The sequence below is a fragment of the Aphelocoma coerulescens genome, chromosome 4A (genome assembly GCF_041296385.1).
Source record: "Aphelocoma coerulescens isolate FSJ_1873_10779 chromosome 4A, UR_Acoe_1.0, whole genome shotgun sequence".
NCBI classification, from domain to species: domain Eukaryota; kingdom Metazoa; phylum Chordata; class Aves; order Passeriformes; family Corvidae; genus Aphelocoma; species Aphelocoma coerulescens.
Genome location: NC_091018.1, coordinates 9,656,029 through 9,681,537, shown reverse-complemented (window position 1 = coordinate 9,681,537; position 25,509 = coordinate 9,656,029). Strand labels below are relative to the sequence as shown.

Genomic DNA, 25,509 nt, shown 5'->3' with positions numbered 1-25,509 from the left:
TGCTTTTTTGGAAGCATGCTGGTAACAGTGCACAGCAATGTCTCCAGCCCAGAGCAGATATTTTTAAAGAGGCAGCACCTCAAGTTACTGATGTAATGCAAACCAACAACATAGTCAAAAAAAGATTAAGGCCAAACTTGACAAAACATTTCCATTTATAAAGAAGCCAATGCAGTCCAGACCTGAGGTGTGCTGGGACATACCCCGATAACTTCAGAAATGTGCACGAAACAGTCCCTCCAAATCTTGAGCTCTGCAACAAAGTTCCCTTTGCCTCTGTAAGTTCCTCACATCTTGGTGACACTGGGAATTTTAAACAGCTGGACTAAATCCTTCCCTCTGTAAACAAAAACTTCCTAATATCACGAGCATGGATTAATCTCCATGTGGTACTTGAAACAGAAAAGTGCTGCCCATCCCTTCTGTAGCAAATGCGATATACATGTGCAGGAAACATGGCATCTGCACCATCCAAAATAATCACCAGATCTGAGATGTCCCAACTGGCAGAGCCCCCAGCCCACCCCCACAGAGGAGCTCCAGGGCTGCAAATCTTCCCTATAACCAGCTGAGCACAAAGATGCCAACTTGCAGAGGAAGCAAATGCCTCCCAGCATTGGCACAGTATGTACAGAGCAGGACTGACACACTGTCAACAAGCTGGGTCGAAGCGACTGATGAAAAATTGCAGATTATGTGGTAAACCCCAGAATCACAGTGTAGAGTTGAGAAACAGATTGCCCAGTTATAGTTCTGGATGTGAAGAGTTTTCCTTACTAACTACTTGGCTTCCTTTTGAAGGAAGCCTTCCTCTCTTTTCTTCCTTTCCTCTCCCTATGATGCTCTGTTTCAAGGGAAAAAGCCATGAGAAATATGACTAATCTTCCAGATAACTTAGGAGACCCTTGTTTCCAAGAGATTATCTTGTCATATGTTGAAATAAATCACTGCCTCACTTTTGATCCCACTTTCGCAGCAGAAAGCATCTCATCAGAAAACTGTTCCTAAGAACTGAATTCTGGCTTTGCTTTGTGAAATTTGCTTTTTAACAGGAATACATTAAAAAAAACCAAAAAAACAACCTTCTCCTTACCTCATCCTTTTCAAAGTCTTCATCAATTTCAAACACATGGCTTGGAATCTTGTCTGGCCTAAAGGATTTGCTGAAATCACAACATATTTTCATGTTTAATGACTGGAACATGATGGCTGTCTAAGCCAGCAGCTGATGCTGGATCCAGAAGCAACAGCCAAACTGCAGGCTCCAGAGCACAGAAAATACACTGCAAAAGACCTACAGCTCCTTACAACTGGGGAAAGCTAAGTTCTGAGTGCATTTCATGGAAATTAAGCACAAGAAGTCTGTAATTAGCTTTCTCTTGTTAGCTGTTGGATTCTGCAGTTTTTGCTGACTTGCATTTTTGGAACAAAGAGAGAGCACCCCAGTTTAACTTCCGTCTTTACCAAAAAAAGAAGCAAGATCAAATGTCAAGATTATTCACAAATTTTAACATTATTTGATCAACAGTATTACTCCATTGCTGCTTCACATCCCCTTGAGACCCTCAGAACAGACCCACTTCATCCAATTAAGAAGAAAAAGCATTTAACAAGCTTCCAGCACACAAGCAGCCTGGACAGGGGTCCAGATATGCCCAGAGCGTGGGCAGTGAGAACAGAGCAGGCACCATCACAGAGAAAATAAAAATCCAGCAGAAATCTGAGATGTACAGGCCTGTCTGAGAACCCAAATTAGCTTTGGAGCTGGAAGCACTGGCACAGACCAGAGTTTCCAAGTATGTAACTCCCCAGCACTGCCAGCACTTGCAGCAATATCACATCAACCTCTCTGTACTGAGGACACAAGGAGAATCTGCTTGGCATGGGAACAAAGTGTGTAGCACATAGGCAACATCAACCCAGCGGGACAACGATGCTCCTGGGTCAGGATGTGCAGACACTGCCAACGCTATTTATCCTGCCATAGGCCTGGGCTGCAGTCCGTCCTCATCCCAAATGGAGAGGCTGTGCACACACTGGTAGATAGGATGTGAAGCACTGACCCATACAATATTGTGGGCATCTCCCTGACAGAGCTGAGGGGCAATAGCATGACAACGCAAACCTCTGGCTCTAATCTTCAGTGACACACCTCTGGAGGAGAGGCTGCTTGTGGAACAGGCGTCAGGGAAAGGGCAGACTGCTCCTGCTAAGTCCTGTGACCACACATTAGCATGCCAAGGGAGCACAACACTTACCATGGCAACATCCGAAAGTCTCCTGAGTATTCCTCATATTTGTAGTTTACCACGTACCAGTCAGAGCTGTAGGTTTTAATGCACTGAAAGGAAAATAATACAGCTCTTAGAAAGCTACACCAAGCAAAACAAAGCCCAGCACCAGTCTGAAAAGTTACAAACTGCAGGGTGAGGTAAGCACAAGTGGGAAGGGTGTGGGCAAAGCTGCTTCACTTGTTTCATGTAGCAATGCAGAATTTCCTAAGGAACCTTTTCAGCACAGAGACAAAAATCACACAGCATCTGGCCTGCCACACAGCTACAGATTTTGTATTTACATCACTCCAAGGCTCTGAAAAAAGGAGCAGTGATCTGGGAGGAGACTGCTTTCTGGAAAGCACCAGTTTTCTGTCCTTCGAAACACAGCGTGTCTAACTCGACATCGACCATTGCTTTTTGTTCCACTGCACTTGAAGGGAATGGTTGTGGAGAGCAGCACCTCACAACAAACCCACAGCGCTCCAGATGCTCCAGGGAGGTTGTGGATCCCCTCCTTGTCAGGCAAGTGATGCAAAGCCACACACCTTGGCTGTGTAAAACACCCACTGAAAAGACATTCTGCACATGAGACGCCTGTAAGAACCCTCCTGCGCAGCAGGTCTGGCAGTGCTTCCCACAAAGGAAAAGCCAAGTGATCTGTAATCCTGTGGATCAGGAGCTACAGCTGAGCATCTTGCCCAAGGGATATAAAGTGCTGAAGGCAGGTGTCACACAGATTTTGCCCCTACCTCTTTGACAAAGAGACTCTGAGCTTTCTTTAGAGCATCTTCTGGCACCGTTGACTGGACCGTCCTTCTCTGTCGGCCGATGATTGAGATCTGCAGGAAAAAGAAGACTTTTTCAGCACAAACTCCATCTTCAGGGCTTAACATTCACTTTAAATAAATGTGGTGGGCCTAAACCACCAGTGGGTCATTCTAGTTTTATGTCAGTAATGCAGCCAAAAATAACATGCGGTTAATGGTGGAAATTTTCCAAGGTAACCAGGATGGGAGCCAAGTGAGCCTCAAACATGGGAAACAGCCAGAGAAAACTCACAGATACATCTTCAATCGGAAATATCAGGAGGTCCCGGAGAGGATCACTGTAGATCTGAACTCTGCGTTGAAGGATCACATTCTCATAGTCCAAGGGTTCCACCACTTTAGTTTTTTCCTGCAGGAAAAATAGGTAATGAAAAAAATTACATATATGTAACATCTAAAATAACCAGTAACTAACCTCTGGTGCTTAATTTCAAACTGTGTGACCACTGTACAGCCCATTATTCAGCACTCTAATACTCCTGTGCTGCAGGTAACCACTGATGAGCACGTTTTGCAGAGAGGGAAATGAGGGGTTAAGTTTTAAGTAATAAGCTAGGGGAAGAAACTAAGCACTGTGCTGCTCTGTCTCAGCCCAGTCTCTAATCTCTTAATGGAGCAAGAAAGCCTCCTGGACAGGCCATAGCTTTAACAGCTGCAAGATCCAGCATCTTTACATTTGAGCAGCTCATCTGTACAGCTTGGAAGAAATACAGGCCCCTGCGCTGGCTCTGCTCAGCTCAGGGCTGGTTTAGCTTGAGGAGCAGATGAGAGCTGTGATCCCCTAGGAATGATGAGAGCAGGGCTGCTGCTATGACTGCCAAAGCAAGAATCTCAGCCCATGGAAGGAAGAACAGCATCCCTCTAGTAAGACAGGAAAGCCCTCTCCATAAATTGCACTCCAGACACAGCCAAAGGTTAGAGCCTAGTTTTAGTCTCACTCACATTTCAGGGAAGCAAGAGGAACTTCTCCAAAAATCCCTGGAGTCATGAGCAAAAGCTATTAGGAGAGATTCATTACATCCCCTATTGCACCAATTTTGTCCGTGTAACAAGTCCAGAAAACAGAACTCAGCAAAATGAGAAAAACACAACTTCTGAAGCAGGCAAATGCCACCTCAGCTGCCCAACCTGACTTCAGATTTCACGAGCAAGAGTGAGACTCTCAGCACTGCATTGTGAAAACCAAACTTCACACCAAAAGCCAACCAATGACTCTGTATAGGAGTGGTCACATTAAAACAGGAACCAAATTCTAACACATCAACTTTGCCTTGTTTTGAACCTTGACCAAAATCCTGATGCTTGGCCCTGCCATGGACAGTGTTTATGAAACCCCTCCAGCAGCATGTGATGTCATGTGCCTCTGGACATGACATCCTTGCAGGACAACATGCTTGGGCTCTCCACTCTCAGAAGAGAAACATCAGATGCTTACCCATGGGCAGCAAATGTTACCTTCCAGTCAAATGGCGTTTCTGGGACAAACTGTTCACAATGACTGGAGTTAAAGATGAGACCAATACAGGGTCTCTTGCTGAACACAGCACAGCACAACCTGCAGCCTAAAAAAATGAGTCCCAAATGAGGACTGAAAGCTCTGCATTGTATAACACCACTGGATAAACAGCCACACCACCAAGAGTTCAAACAACTCAACATTTTCTGTGACATGCGAGATAAGCAAAAAAGTCAACATTGCTCTTCCATAACCAATCCTAGCCAAAGGTCCTGTGCATGTTCTGTACATTTGGCTCCTAAGGATCTGGGATGCACTTAGGGAACACCTCCTGCCTCAGTTTTGCATTTAAAATGTCTCCTTTCCATGCTGCAGAAATCCAGCATGAATTAGCTCAGTTATCTGAAAAAGTTTCCTTCTTAATCACTTTCTGAAAACTTCGATTCACTTCTTTCACAGTACTGAAAGCAACCTCAACTCCTCAGATTACCAGTGAGAAAGACAAAGTCAGTCAGCAGAGAGCCCAGGCTGGATGACAGAGCATCCAGGGGTTGCTGCCTGCTCCCTCAGCCATGAGGGATTTGGGAATGAGGTGACAAATGCTGCCAGTCCCACTGCACACAGAGAACTTCTTGCTTCATCATCCAAGACCCGAGCTGTACAGGGATTTAATAAGAAAAGAAAGAGTCCATCTGAAAAATAGGAGTCTGAAAAACCCAACAGGTAGACAAAGAAAAGGAACTCATTTACTCTCAGTCAGCCTCATGCTCATTGAATGCTTAACTGAATTCAGTTAATCATCTGAAACACTGGTCTTATCTCAGGATAGCATGGTGCGCTTCTGAAAGTCTGCCAAGCTTTGAAAATTAACGTGAATTAACAGGACATCCATTTGCAGGTCTGGGGCCCCAAAGCCTGTCCTCCCCACAACACCAGGGCCCCACAGAGTACACACACAGATCTCTGTCGACCTCTCTGATTTACTGCAGCAATCCTGGCAAAACTCAGCAGCATTGATGGGTTAAAGCGGCGCCATAATCCCAAGAACTCACACCAGCCCCCCTCTCACCTCACCCTGCAGCAGCTGTAACAGTAAATTAGAGTCCCTCTACAAGCCTTCCACACCTCTTTGGGAATGCAGGCCTTCCAATCACACAGTATTTTTAGTTCTTTTTTATTTTGCAACATGGTCCTGAAATTAGGACTCTGTTTCTAAAGGTGTCCTTTTTGAAAGTTGGGGAATTGATGACATTTCTTTTCTAGATCTGATACCTCTGATGACCAGCAAGATAAAGTCCTGGCAGTCATCCGCATGGGATGCAATGACAGCTAAAGGGTAAGAGCTAAAAAGGATCCCAGATCCTCACATGAGATGTTTGAAAACTCATAGAGCACTGCCTACAACAAATATGAAAAAAACCCCTTAAAACTCACTGCAGCCCCCCTAGCGTGGTAGGTAATGATACTGGAAAAAATGCATGGTGCAGGCTGTAATCTATATCTGACAAACCAGTACCAGGCCCTGCGACACGCATCTGATGCCCTAGGGATGAAGGGTTGTGCACTGTCACTGAGAAGGGTTCTGCAGCACCTAGACAGGCATTTCTCCTCTGGACCTGTCAGAAACACAGTCCCTAGGGCTCCCCTTGCCCAAGGTGTGCAAATTCCCTGTCTCAGCACACAGCAGCCCTCCATTCCCTGCAGTTCAGTGTTACACTGACCATGCTCACACTCAGCACATCACCCAGACTGCCATAGGACATGACAGGAACCACAGACGTGTCTCTAAAGCCAACCTGTTTGTTATCAAAGCAGCTGCTCATGGAAGGATGTGGCCTGGCTCCTGCCTGCCATCGAGGAAACAAACTGCTCCATCCATCCTCACCTGTGCAGGCTGCCCAGCAGGGCCAGGCATGTTCATGTCCCTGCAAACAGACCTGTGGAGTAAGGAGGGAGCCATCCCAAATATTTGTTGCTCTTCAGCCCAGCAAGACTGAAGATAAAGCTTTAAATGCTGAAAATGGGATTTCAGAGTCTTAGTTTTCATGGGGGTGGAAGTGCATACCCCACACCATCTTGGGCTCAGATCACACTGCCCAGCACTGTCACAACAGCAGATGGTACCCACCAAAGTCATTATGAAAGCAGAGGAAAAACTATTACACTAAAGTAATTAGAGTCTTAGAAACCACAAATTACTCCACAGGGGAAGCCAATACCCAAGTACAAAGAAATGCTGCCAGTCCAGCAACAAAATCAATCAATTTCTGCAGGAAAAAACATGCAGTGCTGCCAAAGGTATTCTGCTCTGTGGCACACACACAACAGCTCTTCACCCAGGGCAGGCAGACACTGCACTGTGATGCTCCTGGGCTCCTCCAAGCTCCTGAGAACACAGCAGGGGCAGGCTGGGGTGAGCTGCCCTCTCCTGTGGTTCCTGTGGATGCAGCATCGGAGCACACCCAGCAGCAGCATCCAGCCCAAAGCACTGCAGCCCACTGTGCTGGGATAAAAAACAAGGGAAATAACTTGAGAAAAACAAACATGGTTTTAAACAAAGGTAACATGAGAGCAGTGCATCCTCCCAGACAAGCTCACTCACCCTTCTTTAAAAAACCACAGGTTCAAGCCCCACACACCATCCTGAAAACACACATTGCTCTCTCTGTCCTCTGCTTCTGCCCCGAGACTGCTGCTCCTCGCAGCATGGGGCCATGCAGAGGGTTGTCTGCTGTGCTGTAGACATCCACGCTGGGTCACGTGGCTCCACTTGGACAACAGCACAGGCAGAACAACAGCCTGTGTATTGGACTATTGACTCGCCACCACAAGAGAGCTGGCTGGCATTTTAACAGGAAATTCAGAGAAATTGCTGCAACAGAAACATGCCCACAAACACCAACACAAGGCTCTGCCTTTGGCCAAGCACAAGCACAAAGAGCCCGGCATGAGGGAAAACTCAAGTAAGGTCCTTGTCCTCCGTGCCTTGCTTGACCCACTGCCCTCTGCCAGCCTGAGCCCAAACCCTCCCCAAGACAGAAACCACCAGAGAGAGAAAGCAAAGGAATGGTTTAGCAAGGGAATTACCCATTAACAAAGAGGGGGATACTTAAGTCAGATTAAATTGTCACCCTTCTGCATCTATTTTGCAAAGCATATAAAATTCCTTTTATTTGCTTTATAAACAAAGGCTCACAACGACAGCTTGTTCATGTGGAGAAGTATAGGAAAGAACATTTCTATTTTAAACTTTTAGTGCCTGAAAAACAGTAGCCACCTGTCTTACAGTGTTCTGCATCTGAATACCATAAAAACACACCACTTTCTTGTTATATATGATTAATACTTTTCTGAGATCCATTTCTCCCAGAATTACAACAGATACAACCCAAGTGATGTGAACGTACAGAATGAAAAATGTTTCATCTGGGGATTTTTTTTAAGTAGCAGCCAAAGGAAAACTGTGCGAAAGCTTTTGTATTTTCAGTCTTGTCTGTTCAGCCCTCATTTAAAACAATATCCAGAGAAGAAAATGACAAACCAGGCTGGTTCGTAACCAGTTTTCTGGTCCCTTTGCAGTGACACAAGTCCTCAGCAGCTGCCAGTGCATGACAGAAGCCAAGCCCAGCACTGGAGTTGCACCACACTTGACTTTCACTTCTCGTGGTTCCAACGGCCACCAAACACACAGAGATACACACGCCCTGCCCTGCAACACTTCCTCCGGGCCTTCCACTGAAAAACCTACAGGTTCAGCAGCCCCCAGCACGTGATTTTTTCTCACATCCTCAGAAATGAAGCCCCACCCAGTGTGTGCATCTACATTTCAAAGCAGCAACAGACACAAATGAGATGAATTTTAAAAGTGCTGGTTCTTTAGAACAGCTGAAGAGAGAAGGAGGAAGAGGACAGATCACATGTACGAATATAACTGTATTATGTCAGAGTGTACAACTGTTCCCCAAAATTTTGCAACCATTTTACAGCCTATATATTTGCTGCCTCATCTGTTGCAACTCTGTAGTGCACTTATGTGGAAAGCCAAGCAAAGCCCCAATTTTAAAATAAATATCAACGGACCAAGTAGGTGAAATACACAGAAAACGAGAGGAAAAGTCAATTTGGAGAATTAAAAGCTAGAAGAGGGGAAAATGGAGGTGTACAACTACCCTTTGGACACACCTGTCACAGCTAAAACCACATAACTTCTGAGACTGGCATCACTCCCGAGCAGAGGGACCACTCCCCACTGCCATGCACAATCTGGAAATGTGAGGATACCTCAAAAACAGCAGAGAGAAGTCCTCATTTTTTTTATTTTGCTCGAGAAACCTGACTGTACATGAGAGAATTTAAATGATGCCTGGGAACTGAGCAAACTCACTTGGCAAACCATATGGGCATATGGAATTGAGCAATTTCTATCCACAGAAAAGCTTTTCCACAGCAAAGCACTCAAAGATCAGGTCAAGGCAAACTCAAATTGTGTGGTCTTTGAGAGTCTTTTTTTTTTTAGTATCACATTTGTGACTCCTCATTTTTTCCAATCTCAGTTCCTGCACTGCCATCTGATCCCACTTACACACTCTCACTCAAGCTTGCAGAAAGGCTACAGAGCTCAATTTATAAAAGCTCAGATTCACATCATTCCAGACTGCTGGGCATAAGAAAGAATAATGACAAAACATAAACTCTGGGCTTGGCCATCCAAGGTTTATGGAACTGCCATAAACCTCTGCAAAGCCAGAATAAAGTCTGTGCCCCAACGACTTTGCATTCAAAAGTCCAGGAGAAAGGGAAGAGGTAGGAACAGAGATCAGGGAAGGAAGGTGAAGCAGGGAGACAGTGTGAGTCAGCACATATGGCAGCAGTCACAACACAATGCAGCCTTGCTGATGCCAAGAGGTTTGTGGGCTTCTCAGCAAAGCCACATTTTGGGAAGAAATCAGCAGGGTGGCAATGAGGCAGCTCTCAGCAGGTGATGGGGAGCTTGTGTCCATGAGCCTGCTGCAAACCCAGCACTCAGCTGGATGTAGCAGATGTACGATGGTAAAACCTCAAGGATGAAAAACAGTTGATAAAGCTGGGTATGAGCAGGCCAAAACTATTTTTACACTGGCCAGAAAAAGTTTAAAAACACAAGAAAAATGTCCAGACAGGAATCCTGGCTCTGCTGAAGACAAGAAAACACCAAGACACCACAGCTGCACCTGGAACAGGTGAGAGGGATGGACTGTAAGGTGGGCATGCAAACACACAGAGCATCTTGTGAAATGGCAAGGGAGGAAAACCTCACCAGAAGGAGGAGGAGCAGGGGAAGCATGGAGAGGGAAGAGTCTCAGGAGCTGGCCCAAGGTGGTGCAGGGGAGGGTAGAATGGTGCACCTGGGGATGGATCTGTGCAGGGACCACATCATGGGAAGCAAGAATTGTGTGAAGGCTGGGCTGTGTAGCTCAAGAGGCAGGAGATGAGGGTCAGGGAGGCCAAGGGGTTGGCAGAGAAGGTGTGCACTGCAGACAGGAGAGGAGCCCCATGGGCAAACAGGAAGGGAAGAAGGAATTGGTGAGGAGAAGGGGCCTGCCAGGGAGTGAGCAGGTGCTAACACAGCTCAGAGCAAGGCTCTGCACAGCCCTCCACGGGCAGCAGGAAAGCAACCTCTAAACAGCAACACATCCTTGCTAAGGGTCTCATTAGACAAGGGGCTGGGTCAGAGTCCACACATTCCCATCTCCATTGAGGAGTTACGTGCCAGTGCCACGCTCCAGCTCTAAATGCAGTGCCAGCAGCACAAGGCTGCTGTGCCCCACTCTTCCCCTGCTCTGCATGGCATGGAGATGGCTGCACCTCACAGGAGCTCTCCTCGCAGAGAAATAAAAAGCTAAGTGGTAGGGAAGGGGAGGATGAGTGCACAGTCCTGGCACCCTGCAAGAAAACACTTGCAGTGGAAATGACTCACTCTTTCCATCTGCATGCTCGGAGTAAAACCCAGCCCCCTCTCCTGTGCTTCCCTCCACCCCGCCCAAGTTCTGTGCAAAAGCATTTCACCGACCCACACCTCTCCCCTCCTGCATCAATGGCCCTGGGTTGCACCAGAACCTGGGTTCTGGGTATTTTGTAAGGTGGATGTCTCCTTTTTCAATGTAATGCCCACTTTTCAATGAAAAAGCAAGTGTCTGCAGTCATAGTGCTGTCCCTGAGAGCAACACAGTATTGGTGCGAGACATCAGCTTGGAAAAGGCCTGAAGAAACGGTCAAAAAGTTGATGTCAGTGTAGACATGCAAACATTTACCTGTCATTATTAGGCCTGTCAAATAAAACTAATTCAGGCCTTGAAGTATCTTCAAACTGGTTTAGAAATTACAGGAAGCCAGGATAATCAGCATATGACTCTTCATTTTCCCTCCACTTACTCAGAAGTTGGACTGTTGGACTCCACAGTTCACAGTCTTTAGCAGATCCCATTCTGAAGCAGAGTTCTGCAGCCACGAGGGGCAGGAACACTTTTTTTTTCCTGAAAGCCTGAGATTCTTGCATAATCACTTAAGCAAACAGCCCTCAGAAAACAGCTGCATTGCAATGAAGCAGTGAGAGTTCACAGCCCAAGTGTGAGTGGCCCAGCCTAGAAGGCAGTGCTGCCACTCCAGCTCACCTGCACTTCACCTTCACACCACCTCTGAAAATGATGCCTTGAGCAAGTGCAGAGTCAGTAGGAAAAGAACTGGCAGGTGGTAGCTGGGGGCATGACCCATGTCTGGCATGAACACACACTTGAGGTGATCCAGCACTGTTGCTGCATAGGGCAGTGGATTAGGACATGCATCTTAGATTCCTTTCAGTATCCTTGTCCCCTGTGCCTGACCTTCCTCAGGATCACCAAGTGCTTCTGTGTGACACTGACAGCTCAGTACACACTGCCATGGAGTCTCCAGTCCCCAGCCACAGCACCTGAAGTCCTGTGAGTCCCTGCCTGCATAGGTACATTCTGGGCCAAATCCAGCCCTTCTCCTCGAGGAGCAGATGGAGTGATCAGGGTAGTTCTACGTCAGCCAAACTGCACCTGCATCCAGCTGAGCATCTGCTGCAGAGCATGAGAGATGTGCAAACACATTACAGCTTTGATTTTCTCCTCCAAAAATAATAGAGCTAATAGAAATTGGCAAAAGGGTACTGGTTTCTATGGGACAGCTGAATTTCTACCAGAGAGGACTTCTCAAAACATTCTGTAAGCACAGGCATTTTTCCATGCTAAAAAAGGAAAACAGTAATTGTAACGACAATAATACATGTTATTTATTTAGGTTCTTAACTGGGACATCCCAAAGTGCTTTTCAGATGTCACTTGTATTTCATCATTTATTTATGTAGTATCAGTTTTATATTTAGCATCCAGATCCAGAATAGCCAGAACATCTTAAAGCAATTAATGGCACATAAGCAGAACCCCTCCCTTTCCTGTCTGTCTTAAACTCTTGTTTTTCACTTAGGAAACCACTCACACGCAGGGCCGAGCCACCAGTGCAGCCACTGCCCCAGGTGAGCAGGGGAGCACTCCCAGCCCCACTGGGGCATGGACAGAGCCGTGACGAGGGCAAGAGACTTGTCCAAGCCTATGGATCAGCACTGGGGAAAAACAGAGCAGGAAGTCCCAGGCCAGTTTTGAGCTGCCTCAGCAACACAGCAAACACCCCAGCAGTTCAGCCAAACCCCCGCCATGTCAGTGGTGGTTTCAGCAGCTCAGGAAGTTGTCTCAGCCTCATCTGTGCTCCATTTTTGGGCTGCAGGCATTGGATGCAAGAGCTGCAGGGCTGTAAAGTTAAACTCTATTCTCCCAGCAAATGCAAGAGAGGCTGTGGGATGGGCTCTGCAAGGGATGGACTCTTCGAGGCCAGAAGACAAGAGACAAAATGCTGCTGTGAACAGAAGCACCTCAAAGTTTCCCTAAATACAGACATCCACACAAGTTCCAGCATCATGCAACAGGACAAGGGAGAGTTTAGGGCCCCCCAGGCACAGAGGGAAAGGCAGTCTGACTCCAGTGCAACTCTCCTGGAACCCCAATGTGCTATGGGAAGCAGTTCTCTGCTGGAAGCTGGGTTTGCCTTCCTGAACACCAGCTTTGTAGGCATTCAGCCCATCCCAGCCAATACCATCATGTCCCTCCAAGAGATGGAGACTCCCTTTTCCTACCATGACCTTTCTACCTGTCCCTGTCACAAATGCAGGTCCTGCCAAGCCTCTCATGTTCCTGTGACCCCCCCATCCCTTTCTGGCTGGCACAACAGCTCCCTTGAGTCCCTGCTACAGCTAACCCCATGTCCCCAAAGGCCAAACTATAGAGCCTGTGCTTGGCAGGCTGACAGAGCCCTGGCAGGCATGCAGCCAGATGCATTCTGAGCCATGGCTTGCTCCAGACTGCCAGGACACGTGCCCTGCTCCACACACAGATGCTGCAGTCCAGCCCACATCCCAGGCTCCTGACCACTGGCAAAACACAGTTTTATGTATGGCTGTTACAGTTCTCCAGAGCAATGTACAGCACTCTGGCACCACCAGGTCCTACTACTGCACAAGGGAGATGTCGTTTTCCTGGCTTCTCCCATGCAGTGTCCTTGCTCAGAGGACAGAGAGGCCAGGCTGCAGTGGGGATGTCACCCAACATGAAGCCAGGGACAGGATGAGGCAGTGGGGAACGCTGTGGACCAAAACAGGCAGTCTCCTTCCAGATGCAACCACTCCCCAGGAACAGTCCTGTGACAGGAGATATTAATAGGGGAGAGAAGAAACTGTTTTCAGTGAGAGAGAGGGGTGAGAAAGGGGTCAGGAACAAGCAGCCCTGACCCCATTAGAAAAGCAGCAGGAAGCAGGGAAAAAACTGTACAGATAAGTCAGGGCTGTGTTGAAGGAAAAAGGAGCCAGCAAGGGAGAGCTTTGATTTGTTCTTTAAAGGGAATGAGGAGATGGAAAGAGTTGGTGGCAGGGAAACATATTCCAGCATTTTTAAGATTACAGCAATGGCCACAAAGGTATAAGAAACTCCTCTTTTCTTCCTTACACAAAGCAGGAGTGAGGAGGCCAATTAAACAGGGATGCTGAAGCACACATGAAGCCCATGTCTGGCTGCTCTTCAGCTGCTCTGTGTGACCGTGACTTGCATTCTCAGGCCACAGAAATGTCAAAAGCTTTGTGCAATTTTGCACCATTAGAGATAATAAATCAGCACACAGAGGGCTAAGTGAAATGATGAAAGAGTCACCCATCTGCATATAGAAAATGATGCTACACTATACACTGCAGCACATAGGCCTGGTTCACATGCTCCTGGTGGTGGGGGAGATACCTGCAAATATCTCCAGATACAAGAACAGGCTGAAACAAAGCCCAGGAGCCATCCCCTCACTGGATTCTGAGTGCACCAAATCCCAGCCGCAGTGGCTGCAGGCACCACCACCAACCATCTGTTTCCAGGCGTTTCACTGCACTGATGGTGGCGGGTTGGGGCAGATGCTGTCAATGCAGGGACACCTGCATTTTCATGACATTGCCTTGGCACAGAACAAACCACTCTCAACCTTGCCCAGTGAGTGCTAAAAACCCCAGCTAGCAAAATGTGGTAAGAGATAAATACATGTAAGGGTTGGATGCTTTGTTCTCTTCCTAGAGCTTTCCTGTAACAGGCAGGAGGATGCAAACACTTAAATGATGCCTTGAGAAGGATAAGATTTTATGCCCATCAAAAGCTTGTCATTGCCTCCAAAAACCTCGAGAACCGGACACGTTGGCTGCAGCTCATCCTATAGCAGTCATACTTCAGCACACAGGCTGTCATAGGAGAGCAAAGGATTGCTCTATCTCTTAAGGTCTGGGTATCAGTAGGAGATATGCCAGAGATTTGTCCCCACATACCTCCAGAATGTCCTCGGAGCCTTGCTCCTCTCCATCAAGACATGCCCTTCATCCATTCCAAAACTGGTGTGTGCTCAGGCAGGAGCAAACCCAGCCACTTCCTTGACACATGTTGCCCAGGGCTGTGCCATGGCACTCAGCCAGCACTGGGCTAAATCCAACCCTTCAAGGATTCAGGAGAGCCCCAATTCAGGAAAGCATGTGATTAATTTTAAGAATGCTTAAAAGTTTTTTTCTTGAATAAGCCCCTATGAACAACATTCTCTCTGCAAACACTTCCACAGGAGTCACCAGGGCCAGCTGAGATGACCAACTCTGGAGGCACCTGGCCACAGCAGGCAAATCCTGGTTAAACCAACAGCAAAACTCCCATCCACTTACGCAGGGGCAGAATTTCCTCCCATGCCTCATATATGTCTGTTTTTCTACATGAATTGTGCAAACACAGCATGTTGACTACCCCCAGGGGGAACATGCATATATTCTGTCTCTTTTGAGTGCCAAGATCACTACAAACGCTGCATATAAACAGGCTTCAAATTGATCAAAGTGAATTTAGCTAATTAAAAGAGAATTCTATGCAGAAAGCTGATTTCCTCTGCATGAGCATAAATTGAGACACTAATAATAGTTTCAACTGAAAAAAAAAACCTCACAGAAAGAACAAAATGCCTTTTTGCCTCCAGTCAAAACTTCCTTTGTATCACCATTAAGGAGCTTTCTATCTCCTTTTTGCATCTGACTGAAACCGAGCCACCCATAGGAGCCCAGTCCAGCCAGGATCAAATAAAACACACCTCCTGGCATACTGCCCACCCTCTCATGCGGAGCTTTCAGGGAGCACATCCCACAGCACCATGTAATGCAGAGAGCAGACACTTGCTCTGAATGCCTCTGGATGGCAAGGATCCACACAGTTGTTTGTAAGCAGAGGTTCTCTCACACTGCCATTGCTGGCAGATGTGTGGCCCAGAGCTGAGTGCCTGGGTGCCACCAAGCTGTGCCCTGGGGGTACCCAGAGATGCTCCCTGGGCTGGCTGACACAATGTGGGCAAATCCTTTGCACCTGTTCCTTCTCAGATAAGATAATCTGGCTCTGCACCCTTTCTAAAATCTCTATGGCAAATCAGTAAATGTGTCTTCAGTTAATCTGTATAGAAATGATCTAAAGAAAATCAAGAGCAATTGTGCGAGACTTAAAATTGCCACCAGATGACTGGGTTTGGCAGCACCGTGGGAAAATGCATCATCTGTGTTTTGTCAAGTGCTTGCTGCTCTGATCTTGTGTCTCCCACACTTTTAATTTCTCTGTCACGACACAGAGAATGACACCTCTGGAAAACTTGCATGTGGGTTGAGACACAGCCCCCTCTCTTTGAAGGGCCCCAGCGGTGCTGAGCACAGCCCAAAGAGACAGGGGAGGCCCAGGGTGTCTCTCAGCTTTGGCGTCACATCCACCCAAGCAAGTGACCATGTGCAGCTGATCTGGATCCTGAGGCAGAAGGAAGAGCCTTTGCTGTTGTTCTGGCAGTGCCACAAGACCCAGGATCTCATTCACACACGTGTGCTCTTAAACTGCTCAACTCTACGATGCTCCACTGCACTCCATGGGGTGCAGATGGGGTGAAGGAGAGGTGCACAGGCACCTCCATCAGAACAAGGGCTGCACACCTGAGCACACGTGGATCCTGCTGTCAAGTATCTGAGCTTTGCAGCTGCCCAGGTCTCACATCAGCCAGTGCTTCTGAGCAGGGTTCTCCTGCCTTGCTGCTCAACTTTCCCACTATCACTCAGCAACATCAAAGGATGGGAGGAGGGAGATCGCACTGAAGGTCTGAGCCAAAATCACCCATGTTCATCCACCACCAAAGGTCCCTGAATGCTCTCTTTTAGCTCTAGCCCAGATACCTCTCCCAGGTATCATCAGCACTTCGGCTCTGAAGCTGTACTTCTAACACAGTATTTTACTGTTGGTGCTCCAAGGTTTAAGCTGCAGGTCATCTCTTGGTTAAGAATGGTTTAAGTTATCTCACCTGGGCTTTGACTGTTCCTTTCTTTAACCTAATCTTAAAATTCCCCTTTATCTTTCAAGTGTGCCATTTATCCCACCTGCCAACAAACACTTCCATTAAATGTCTGTTTATTTAAACAGTGACATTATTTTTCAATAGCCTGCCAAAACTTCATCTCCAGTTGTAATCAGAAGCACACATCAGGGACCATTCAAAGCTGAAATTGATACAATCTGCCCTACAGCCTCTTGAAGAAAAGAGCACAGAGAGAAGCAGGGTTCCCACAGAGCACGGCTGCCTGTGGCACCCCAGCACTCCCAACACTGCTCTGCAGGGTTGTGCCTGCTTTCAAGGGATTCCTGCTGAACTCTTCCTCCCTGCCAAGATCTCCCCCTACACTGCTTGTCTGTGAATAAGAACGACAGCCGGGATGTTGGGAACAGCAGCAGAGTAAGAGGGAACAAGAGCCCTAAGTAAACTACACTCCATCCTTCCCCATGCTTCCCACAGGGCCCAAAGTGCCCCTGAGCTCCCCACCACAGCCTATGCTTACTTTCCCTGCTGCAGCTCCAGGTTACAGCCCTGCTTACCCCGACAGGAACAGCACTGACTGCATCCTAGCAGCTGGTCCAAAGGGCAGTGGGTGGACACAGGTACTCCACAACATCTTGGAAAGGGACAACCTCCCCTCACTGCCAACCGTCACCATATCCAACGCTTCCCTTTCACAAGCACAAAGCAGCAAAGCCCTCCCAAAGTCAACAACATAAATCTTCTCCTTGCACTGGACAGGCATAAATAGAAAAATAGGAACAGAAATAAGATAGCACGGGCTTCACTGCACCTGCAGGACAACAGTTTTGTAACCACACTGTACCAGACCGCACTCCCTCGGGCTGGACACAGTACTCCTGGCTGGAGACACATCTCCTTTAAAGCACAAATTGTGGCTCTGTACAAGCTGACCACTTCCATGATGTTAAAAGCTTTCCTCACTGAGATGTTTTCATCTATGAGCATTTCATTCACTGACTACAAACAGCTTCTTACTCCAGATAGTTCCTTGTGTCAAGGAGTGACCCGAATGACCAAAGTGCTGAGCTCAACCAACACACTGAAAGAGACCCATAGTGCCCACTCCTCCTGGGGATGAAGGTGTGTGCTCAGTACCTGCAGCATTAGCTCTGCTCACCACCCCTTCATCTCCTTCATGCTCACCACCAGAGATACCTGTGCTTTCAGCTACAATTGCCCCAAGGCAAGTAGACAGCCAAGGCCCCTGACAGGATGACCCAGGGAGTATTAAACTATTCACACGCTTTTTATTGACTCAACACCTGCTGTGTTCAAGATGCAGGAAGAGGATGGGATCCTGCCAGGCAAAGGCAATCCAGTGCAACTCCAGTCTGCTTCAGGAAGTCCCAGCTCCTGACATCCTGGGACACAGTGCATCACTTGCTGCCAGCCTGCTCCACCCATTTATCAAACACCAACTCCTATTACCCGTGTACCCACTGGCCACCCCCTGCTTCCCAGGGGCACCGGTGAGCTCAGCACTGCCCCAGGGTGAGGCACAGCTGGGATCACAGCCTGCTAGCAGAGTCCTGATGCCGGGCCCTTCCATCTCCCCCACACTGCCTGTGGCAAGGAAAGGGTAGATTGGATGGGGAGATACTTACACAATGCTCTGCTGCCCAGCACCATCAATTCCAAAACTGAGACTCACCTTGGGAACCGGATCAGAAACTATGACTTCTCAGTCTTGTCCTCGCTCTACCACTCCCCACCATCATTTCCCAGGATCCTCTCTGCACCCTCCCAACAACCAGCACACCAGTGCACAGACATCCCTTCCTCACAAGGATGACAAACTAGTAGATAGAGAGAAGCCAGCTTTTTGCTGGAGCAAACCTCATCCTTAATCACTGAGGAAGGTCAAAATGCCATCTGAGACAGTCCTATAAGCTCATGCCACCCTCTTCCCCACTCCTGGATTACTGCAGTGTCTTATGGCTCTTCCTAGTGATGCAGAAGTGCTGGGATTTATCCGTTGCTGCTGAACTGTCAAAAGCAGGAAACCCTGCCAGGACCTAGGGATCAGAAACACCTGCCCTCACCCTTCTCTGGTGCATGACTGCAAACACACAAGGCAGCACAGCAGCTCTGGGGATTTGCCTGCCAGAAAAAGAGAGAAAAGTTGGCAGGGAGTGTGGACAATAAAACCCTGGACAGGATCAGAAGAAGAGCGGCTGCCTGATGGATGCTGGACTCTGACAGCTCCTTGGAGTTCCTGTCAAGGTTTTATTTATCTTCATCTGTAGTCCCACCCATCCCTTCCCTTTTTGAGGGAAGGAACCTGACACAGGCACCACATAACCATTTGCCTGTAGGATACCAAAGCTCTTCTGGTCCTAAATATGCAATTTTGTTTTTAATGAAAAGTTTCATCAGCTTGTACAAAGCCTTTGTTCCTGTGTATTGTTGATGAAAGAGTGAAAGCAAATCACATGGAAGCCCATAAGGAGCCCCGAACAACCGCACATAGGAAGCAAAAATAGCACTAAGAAATCAGGCTGGATTATCACCATGGCTTTTTTTTCAGGCTTAAAAATCTGTAAATTTACAAGAAAACTCTGTTTTTAAAAGAAATATTCAAACTTCTCAATTTATTTAACAGCACGTGCCATTCAGTCTAATAGTAGAGAAATAATAGGAGTTATTTGCTGAACTTGCACCTCACTTTCTGCATATTCCATTGACTAACCTTTCTTCCATCAAAGTCAAGGTCAAAGTTGATTACACACCACAGTAATTCAACGAGCACCAGCAAAACACATCTAACAAAGCCCCGGGAAGCTGTGAGCTGACCCCGGTATCCTCCCAATGCACAGCACTACCGTTTGCACAGCTGTGAGCACAACAAAGGCAACCTGCTGCAGCATCCCACATGCCGGGATGAAACGCATCTGATAACGCACGTGACTTTCACCCCAGATATTTGAGCGCGATTCCCGGGATACATCGGGCTCCCGGCTTGCCTGTGCCTCTCACCTTGACAGGTCGTGCCCTTCAGTCCTGCCCTATCCATGTGCCGGTTCCACACTGTCTGCACCCTGTTACTCCGTTACCTGTTTGCTCAGTGCCCCGCACTCACAGGTTCCCGTTCATTCCTCCTGCCACCACCCTAGCACCAACGCACGCCAGGATGAGGAGCCGCTTCCCTGTGATCTTCTCGGCTCTGAGCGCTCAGAGGGGTGAGGTGGCGGCAGGTGGGCAGGCCGGCGGGATGGCACGGCACAACACACATGGCGGGGATCCCCATCCCCTGCCTTGCCCAGCCCTTCCCAAATCCTGCCCCGCCGCGCCCTGCGCATCCCCCGCTCTGCCCTTTCTCCAGGCCTTCTCCAGCCCCCTCCTCTTCCTCTCTCCGCTCTCGGCGCATCCCCTGCCCAGCGCTGCCGGGCTCCTCCCGCTGCCGCCCATCGCCGAGTGGGACCCGGGCGCGGCCCCTCCCAGGCGCTGCCCGCGCTCACCAGGACGAAGGAGCTGCGCACCGCCTCCGAGACGCTCTGCCGCAGCTCGGCCGCCGTGCCCGGCTTGCTGAGCCGCTTCGTGAACTTCCTCACTTCCGACATGGCGACATGATCCGCGCCGAACCAAACCTGAGCCTCCCTTTTCCTCTTCCTCGCTGCCGCCAGGCGGGCGCGGCCGGGGCGGGGCGGGGCGGGCGGAGCCGCGGGGCGGGGCCGGGAGGGTCCCTGCTCGCCCCGCCCCGCCCCGCTTTGTCCCCGCCGCAGGTGCCCCGACCCCCGCCCCGGCATACGGAGAGCTCCGGCGCCTCGGCCGGGCACGGCCAGACCATGCCCCGCCGCCACCGCAGGGGATGCTCGCGGTGGGGCTCCGGAGATGCAGCAGCGGTGTGCCCAGCAAGGGGTCACGGCGTGCCGGGGCTCACCCGAGGGCAGCAGCCTCCGACTGAAGGGGCCGGACATTTAGAACATTACCCGACGGAGAACAACATTATTCGGTGCCGAAGGGGCACGGGTTCACTTGGGCTGGTGATCTCCCTGCTGTACCAGATGTTCCTGTAAGGCTAAACTGGATCCCGGACAAGACCTTTCTATTGAGCATCTCTGTGCTGCATTAAAGTTATTTTTCTCCAGTAAAAGTTATTTTTCACAGTAGCAGGCTGTGTTTTGGATTTGTGCTGGAAACTGTGTTGTTAATTAGGGATGTTTTTCTTACCACTGAGCAGCATTGACACAGAGTCAAGGCAAGAGCTTTTCTGTTCCTCACTCCACCCAAAAAGTGCTGGGGGTGCAACCAGGAGTTGTGGGGGAACACAGCCAGGATAGCTCACCCCAACTGACTGAAGAGACTCCCCACACCATATGGCATCAGATGACTGGTATAAAGCTGGGTCAGAAGAAGGAAGTGGGGACATTCAGAGTGTCTTCCCAAGTCACCATTACTCATGATGGAGCTCTGCTGTCCTGGGGATGGCTGAACACCTGTCTGCCCTGGGAAGCTGTGAATGAATTCCTTGTTTTGCTTTGTCTGTGTGGGTGACTTTTGCTTTACCTATTAAACTGTCTTCTCACTTATACCCTTCTGATTCTCCTCCCACATCCCACTGAGGGGAAGGGATGGAACACCTGTGTGCAGCTGAGCTGCCAGGTGGGGTTAACTGAGAAAACATCCAACCTATAGAATTTGCTATAGGAAAGTGCTTTGATTAGAGGCCGTGATCACATTTGCTTGCCCAGCTGCAAAGACAAGAAGTAAGGATATGAAAAGAAGGTTCCTTAAGACTCAATTCCTACTCCTCATTACTTTGTCATTATGCACTTCTTTTAAGGATGGCAATTTTGAAATTGCAATAGAGAGCCTTTGTTTTGTTCATTAAAGCCTTTTAATTTTTTTTTTACTTATTTTGTGTGTTGTGTCTTCACAACAAGACACTGAATTGAATAGAGTTGTCATATAGTCTCATATGCTTGAGAAATTTACACACGTTGTGCCATATGATTGATTAAATACTACCTACAAGGATCTCACTGGAATGATAGGTATGCCATAAGTCACACTACATATAGAGAAATAGTTTTGATTATGAGAGCCAATCCGTAGGGGGTAATGAATACAGCCATTGTGATCCAAACCATTCAAAATGTTATTTGTGACTCCTAAAGCATGCAAGCCAGTTACTGTTCTGCTTTTTAGCAGTTCATTGAAGGGGCAGCAGTCACCATTTAATGTGAAACATTGCTCTGATTTTTTTACACCAGAGGCAAAACAAATCTGATATTTTATTGTTAACTATCAAATATCTATTACATGTGGGACAGAAAAAGTTGAAGAGCTAAAGAACTTTGCATTCTCACAAACATGAAGCTTTTCCAAACCTAAGTTAAATGAAAAGTATTGTAATGCACAATTCCAGTAGCAGCCCAGTAAGGTTCACTTCCTTATCCCCACATCTGTGAACCTTCTTGCAGAGATTTTATCAACCACTTCAAATCCTCACAGCACGGCTCCAGTGACGCCCCTGCAGTGAACTGGCAAATAAAATTATTAGGTCTCCTTCACCTGGCCACGAAAGGACAGGTAATACAATGATGCTTGTCACAGAGTGAGGGTAGCTCTCTTCATCCTGGCTGCTGGGGAGAGCCCCTGGCCCCTGTGGTTCCTCAGAGGGTACTGGGCACTGCAGGAGAGCCCACACCAATGACTGGGGTCAACACCTGTGGCAGAGCCACTTCTGCCTTCCATTTGCCACATTAGGAACAGCTCTGAGAACCAGAGTGTTTGTCCAGGGGGAGAGTGCAGTGATGGTCACTTGACAAGAAATAAAACCCTCCCTAAAGCACAAACTCCACTTTTTATCCAGACAGAAGCAAAAGGTTCCCACTAAGATTATGAGCCTGGTTCAGTGCCAGTATCCAGAGAGTTGCCCATCAGCATCCCACTGACCTGAGCTCAGCAGCCAGGGAAGACCAGTGAACAGTGAGGCTGTTTTTTGAAGCAAAGCATGAAAAGGAAAATAAAAGCAAAGGGAAGGACACAACGCGTGAAAACAACCTGCAGAAAGCTCTGACTCCCTCTAGGGCAGAATAAACATCAGAGTAAGAGTCTCAAGCACAAGAAGTGTTAAGGCAAGACAGCAGCAGCCACAGCACTGCTGTGACAGACAAACCCAGGGCTGCAAGGACTGTAGTTTTCATCTCCTTTTTCACAGGGAAGGAAGGCCAGTAATGGTTTATCAGCATAAGAAAGGCACCCAAGGACACCCAGGGGCATTCTGGAAGTGCTGAGGAGTTGCACTGCCTCAGACAACCAAACTTTCTCCAACTCAATCTGCCACGGGAATCTCACAGACTCAAATGTGCTGACATTTTCACCACTTGTCTCTTTGTTGAGACTACAGCCTTGAAGTCCCCAATGTCATTTTGCTCCCACACCTCCCTGACTGATCAGAGGTGAGCAGTAGCAGCAGCAGCAGCTCATAGTACCCAGTAAGGATACACATTGGAAGGTGTAGCCAACCTGGGCAAAACAGCTCTCCTGCCACACCTCCTCCCTAGGTCTGCTGGACAGCACAAACTATGGGAAGAGAAAATTTGCAGAGGACATCATATTAGACTGATAGTGGTATCCTTCCCACTTACCAGTAGCACTACAGCACAGAAGATACACTAAGGAAGAATCTCTTTTGTTTTTTGACAAATATCTGTCAGTGCAGCTGATACTGGCATAAGGTCTAGAACCATATATAGGGGACCCCTGGTCCAGCTCTGCAAACCTCCCAAAGGTGCTGAAGGGTTAATGGCAGGTTTAGGATTTAATTTCTCAAGCCATCCAAGATAAAAGGCACTTAATATTATCAGCCAATAATCCCATTTTTCACTGCTTTCACTGGTTATCTGTGGGCCTTTCTATCACCTGCACATGAGCCTGTCCCAGAAAAACACTTACCTATGCAGTAAATTTAAGCACATGATTAACCAAGTACTTTGCTGCATTGGAGAGGATCCTGCATTCCTGCAGGGAATCTGCCAGACTCAGTTACCTATATCCAGATGTGCTTTTTTTGCTGAGCAGGAGGAGGATTATGCATGCCATTACATCTTCCATTTCCCAGCTTCAAAATTCCTGTGAGATACAGCTGTGATGTTTGAATGTATTTCAAGTACTTCAAAATTAAAAAAAAAAAAACCAAACAAACCAGAAAGTGGCCATAGAATGACATCTGCACACTCACCTCTCTTGATAGCAAAGCCAAGACACAGACTGCCCCAGGTCCACACATGAGGAACTCCTTCAGCAACAATTTTTGTGTAGCTCGTGCCTCCTGCCAAAGCAAGAGACAAATGAAGTACTTGGGTATCTTGATCAGACATCACTCCTCAGCTGCACTTGCAGCCAGCCAGCACCGCTGGTGTGCTCAGGAGAAATCTGGGAAAATCTCAGGAGATAAAAACACTGTGCAAGGCTAGGTATGGCAAGAGCAGCTGGTCAGACACCACAGCTATGACTGTGGTGCAACATGCCCTGTCACCCATCGCTAGAGCTGTCAATGGCGCTGTCATTAAGCAGTCACTTGTTGGCTTCTCCAGGCCTGTGATGGGAGGATGCTCCAGCAGTGCCGCAAGAAACTGGTCCTTAGGCTGCAAAGCCCTGGCGTTAAAGGGCTGCCCTCTGCTGACTCATCCTGGATGGCACGGGCACAGCTCCGGGGGATGGGAAGAGTGCCAAACCTAAGCACTGCCTTTCCCAGAAGGGCACCCTCTGGGTGAGCATTCAGCTCTGCAGGATCACACACTGCTGCCCTTCGTGCCAGGGCTGCTGTACTCCTTGCTCACCTCCTGCAGCTCCTGGGCATGGAAGTCACAGCAGCTGCAGGTGCATCCTGGCAGTTCCCACCTTCATGGAAGAGCACACAAGGGTTTGCAGAGACCTTGGGTAAACTCCTCATTGCACGAAGAGTCATTGAAGCAGCACTAAGAGGCAGCACCAGTAATGGTGAATCCATGTGATGTGCCAGGCTGTCCTTATCACAGCCTTAAGGAGACACTATTGACCCAGCAGTCACCAGATTTTTGTATTTTGTATTTAGAAATTCTCCCAAAGCTTACCTCCTGAAAAATAAGGCAACTTCATCATATCTAAGAAAATCAGACCAAGATGCTGCTTCTGAAACACCCAGCATTAACTATTTTCAGATACAGAACTACAAATTAGATTAATAGGAATTCCAGCTGTCTCTAAATCCCCTCTTCATTTTTGATACGCGTCTTTTTTTCTTCTGCCAAAGAGAACTGAGCAGAGATAAAACCTCCTCATTCCATGTATTCTGCATACCCAGACAGTGGCAGGGAGAGAGGTCAAGACGTGGTTGTTGGTGAGGGCCAGCACTGGTCTCACTGTCCAAGTGGAGAGCACTAACAGCAACTGCAGAGCTGCTGCCTGCACCAGCACATCATGAACGTGGTTACACACAACAGTGACAGCACTGCCTTGGCGGCCTCACTGCCCCTGCAGGCTCCACCCCTAACCCCAGGGAGAAAGGGCAAGAACAATTTCTGGTAAGTTTGGAACACTTCAAGAGGCAGATGTTTGAATCTGTTCTAGTGTTTTACTACTCTGACAGGAAAAAAACCCCAATCCAACACTTTTTAAAATGTTTATTTAAACACAGGAATTTCCTATATCTCATTTGTGTCCATGGCCACTTGTCCTTCCACTGGATACCACCAGTAAGTCTCCAACATTTATCCAGTCAGGAATTTTTACACATGGGCAAGATCCCCCTGAGATGGTTCCTCCCAGGGTAAACAGACCCAGCACTCTCAAGCTCTCCATAACCTGACTAGCCCTTTGCTGGACTCTCCCCAGCATATCCATCTCTCTCTGTGTACTGGGGAGTCCAGCACTGCACAGTGATGATGCCCCCGAGCTGTTGCCCCTCTCTTCTGCATCCTGCAGTACAACTAATCACATGGGAGTGATGGAAGGAAAGCACAGGGCTCAGTTT

General features: G+C 48.1%; 1 protein-coding gene across 6 annotated transcripts in view; it reads right to left on the bottom strand.

Moving 5' to 3' along the window:
- The window catches only part of DOCK11 (dedicator of cytokinesis 11), a 79,812-nt gene extending 59,676 nt beyond the window's left edge, over positions 1–20,136 (bottom strand). For all 6 annotated transcript variants that reach the window (XM_069015240.1, XM_069015243.1, XM_069015242.1 and 3 more), the window contains exons 1-5: positions 20,009–20,136; positions 3,336–3,452; positions 3,026–3,115; positions 2,259–2,341; positions 1,094–1,163 (exon numbers count right to left, since the gene is read on the bottom strand). In XM_069015240.1, coding sequence (XP_068871341.1) covers positions 1,094–1,163; positions 2,259–2,341; positions 3,026–3,115; positions 3,336–3,452; positions 20,009–20,110 — 462 coding nt within the window. In that variant the 5' untranslated portion in view covers positions 20,111–20,136. The remainder of the gene's footprint in view (positions 1–1,093; positions 1,164–2,258; positions 2,342–3,025; positions 3,116–3,335; positions 3,453–20,008) is intronic.
- Between the last annotated feature and the right edge of the window lie 5,373 nt (positions 20,137–25,509).